This window comes from Alexandromys fortis, unplaced genomic scaffold (genome assembly GCF_014885135.2).
Source record: "Alexandromys fortis isolate MF-2015 unplaced genomic scaffold, M_Fortis_MF-2015_v1.1 scaffold_333, whole genome shotgun sequence".
Classification (NCBI taxonomy): Eukaryota; Metazoa; Chordata; class Mammalia; order Rodentia; family Cricetidae; genus Alexandromys; species Alexandromys fortis.
The window spans coordinates 317,738-321,122 of NW_026068330.1; the positions used below are offsets into that span (position 1 = coordinate 317,738).

The 3,385-nt window shown below is 40.9% G+C and overlaps 1 gene segment (V, D, J or C); it reads left to right on the forward strand.

The window, feature by feature from the left end:
* Positions 1-1,376: 1,376 nt before the first annotated feature.
* LOC126495236 (Ig heavy chain V region 108A-like) lies at positions 1,377-1,834 on the forward strand. The segment is given in 2 exon segments: positions 1,377-1,425; positions 1,509-1,834. Coding segments are annotated over 2 exon segments (372 nt in total).
* The last annotated feature ends 1,551 nt before the right edge of the window (positions 1,835-3,385 follow it).

Here is a 3,385-nt window from a genome sequence, read left to right on the forward strand (position 1 = left end):
ATCCACAGATCTGCACAAGGCTTGGAGATACATTATGGGTTTCATTTGCTCAGAGAAGATTTGAACTTGGACTTTAGCATGCAGCTGCCTGACCCAACGTCCCCTACCTCTTTCTTCTAAAGGTGTACTAGGACCTTATCTAAGAGGTACACTGCTCATGAATAAAAAAAAGATACCATCTTACACCTGTCAGAATAGCGAAAATCAAAAACACCAATGATAGCCTTTGCTGGAGAGGTTGTGAAGAAAGGGGTACACTCATCCATTGCTGGTGGGAATGCAAACTTGTGCAACCACTCTGGAAAGCAGTGTGGAGGTTTCTCAGGAAATTTGGGATCAACCTACCCATGGACCCAGCAATACCACTCTTGGGAATATACCCAAGAGAGGCCTTATCACACAACAAAAGTATATGCTCTACTATGTTTATAGCAGCATTGTTTGTAATAGCCAGAACCTGGAAACAACCTAGATGCCCTTCAATTGAAGAATGGATGAAGAAAGTATGGAATATATACATATTAGAGTACTACTCAGCAGTAAAAAACAAGGACTTCTTGAAGTTTGCAGGCAAATGGATGGAAATAGAAAACACCATCCTGAGTGAGGTAAGCCAGACCCAAAAAGAGGAACATGGGATGTTCTCACTCATATTTGGTTTCTAGCCATAAATAAAGGACATTGAACCTATAATTCGGGTTCTTAGAGAAGCTAAATAAGAAGGAGAACCCAAAGAAAATCATATAGGCATCCTCCTGAATATTAAACTTCATCAGGCGATGAAAGGAGACAGAGACAGAGACCCACATTGGAGCACCGGACTGAAATCTCAAGGTCCAAATCAGGAGCAGAAGGAGAGAGAGCACAAGCAAGGAACTCAGGACCGCGAGGGGTGCACCCATACACTGAGACAATGGGGATGTTCTATCAGGAACTCACCAAGGCCAGCTGGCCTGGGTCTGAAAAAGCCTGGGTCAAAACTGGTCTCGCTGAACATAGCGGACAAGGAGGACTACTGAGACCTCAAGAACAATGGCAACGGGTTTTTGATTCTACTGGACCTATTGGTTTCGTGGGAGCCTAGGCAGTTTCGTGGATGCTCACCTTACTAGACCTGGATGGAGGTGGGTGGTCCTTGGACTTCCCACAGGGCAGAGAACCCTGATTGATTTTTGGGCTGACGAGGGAGGGGGACTTGATTGGGGGAGGGGAAGGGAAATGGGAGGCAGCGGTGGGGAAGAGACAGAAATCTTTAATAAATAAATAAATTTAAAAAAAACAAATCACATGAGTCTATGGCGGTAAATAGAGATGTCCACACCCAGAATAACATATGATCAGTGTCCTCTCCACAGTCACTGAGCACACAGGACCTTACCATGGAGTGGAGCTGGATCACCCTCTTCCTCATGTCACTAACTACAGGTAAAGGGGCATTCCAGTTCCAAATCTGAAGAGCAAACAGGAACAGAGGTGACAATGATACCTAAACTGTCTTTTCTCTACAGGTGTCCACTCCCAGGTACAGCTGCAGCAGTCTGGGTCTGAGCTTGTGAGGCCTGGGACCTCTGTGAAATTGTTCTGCAGGGCCTCTGATGATATTAGTTATTACTGTATTCACTGGGTGAAGCAGAGTTCTGGTCAGGGCCTGGAGTGGATTGGAACGATTTATCCTGGAAATGGTAATACTAACTACAATCAGAAGTTCCAGGGCAAGGCCACATTGACTGCAGACACGTCCTCCAACACAGCCTACATGGAGCTCAGAAGCCTGACTTCTGAAGACTCTGCGATCTATTACTGTGCAATACACAGTGTTGCAGCCACATCCTGAGCATGTCAGAAACCCTGAAGGAGTAGGAAGCTGCCCTGGGACTGAGATGACAGAGATGATTAGCCTGAAGTTTTATACAGAAATAATCTTTCTGAGTGTCTGTTTTGCTGCCTTCTTTTCTATAAATAAAATGATGCTACCTGACCCCCATTGACATGTTTCTCTGTAAAAAAAAAAAAAACACTAAAGAAGGGAAAACTGTGTTATTGCATAGTGACAGAATTATCTCTGGATTTGAAGAGACTTGAAATTTTGAGTAGCTTTGAATGATGTATAATATGAATTTTACCAGTAAATTTCTCATAAACAGCATCTGACCAAACCAAAACTCCTCTCACAATCTTGAATGTGTGTTTTTAAATTCTACATGAATTGTGCAGCAGAATTTCAGTTTCTCAGAATTGAAGAGATATTTACATCATAATGTACTACCACATAAGTGTAAATATTGTAAGTTGACAAAATATTATTAAATTACTTTTCATAGAACTGATTTATTTACCCTGTGTGTATACATGTCAGTTATGAATAAGTTTGAGATTATTCATATTAATCTAATCTTTTCAACAACAGTACCTTGATCTACAGTCTCAGGCTTTTAAGATACTGGCCTATTCTGACAAACCATCATCCTTCATGTTCCTCTGGATACTGAAGTCACTCTTGCTCTATAGTGTGATTGGGTTTGGATACCTGGGCCAATAACAAGCAACATGGAATCCCGCAGTACTTGATAATCTCAAGGGGTTAATTTAGTAAGAAATCTCTGTAGTGTAGAGGGATAGTTTGTCACATTCCTGTAACCAACATAAATCCCCTTGACATATGAATGCTATGTACTAAATATCTATGTCATAATCTTTATATGTCACGGTAGGCAGGAATCCTGTTGGCCTATTCTGTGTTAGAGATCACTTAAACCTCTGTTGAATTTACAATACTGTTTGAATTAAAATACTGTCTTCATAAAGCACTCTCCTGTCTCCACCAACAGAAAGTATTAATGATCAGCAGGCGAGGGAATCTTCTAATTTTTTCCTCTAAACTGATTAAGTCTCAATAATTTTAAGGCATCAGTCAAGTGACTGTAAGACCTTAATTCAAGCAGTTGTCTGTTGCATGCTGCAGAGCCATTTTGAAGTGTCCACACCCTTTATACTGCAAACTTAAACATATTAAACTCCCCATTCTGTACAGTCACTGTGGAATCAGTGTGACAGCTCCAGAGGAAGACTGGAAAGGACTTACCCCAGCATCCAGCTTTACTACTCTGGAGCATATACCAAAATGACTCTACATTCTATTAGAGACACTTACTCAATATTGTTCACTGCTAATCTACAGATAATAGCCAGAAATTGGAAAAAAAACCTCATTGCTCCTGTTATCATCCATTCCAGGATCCTGTGTGTGTGTGTGTGTGTGTGTGTGTGTGTAACCATTCTACTTCCTGCCTTTGATGAGGACATTTATGATGATCTTTGAATCTCATGAAGATAATGTCAGATAGAGTCCTATTTCAATATATATATATATATATATATATATAAT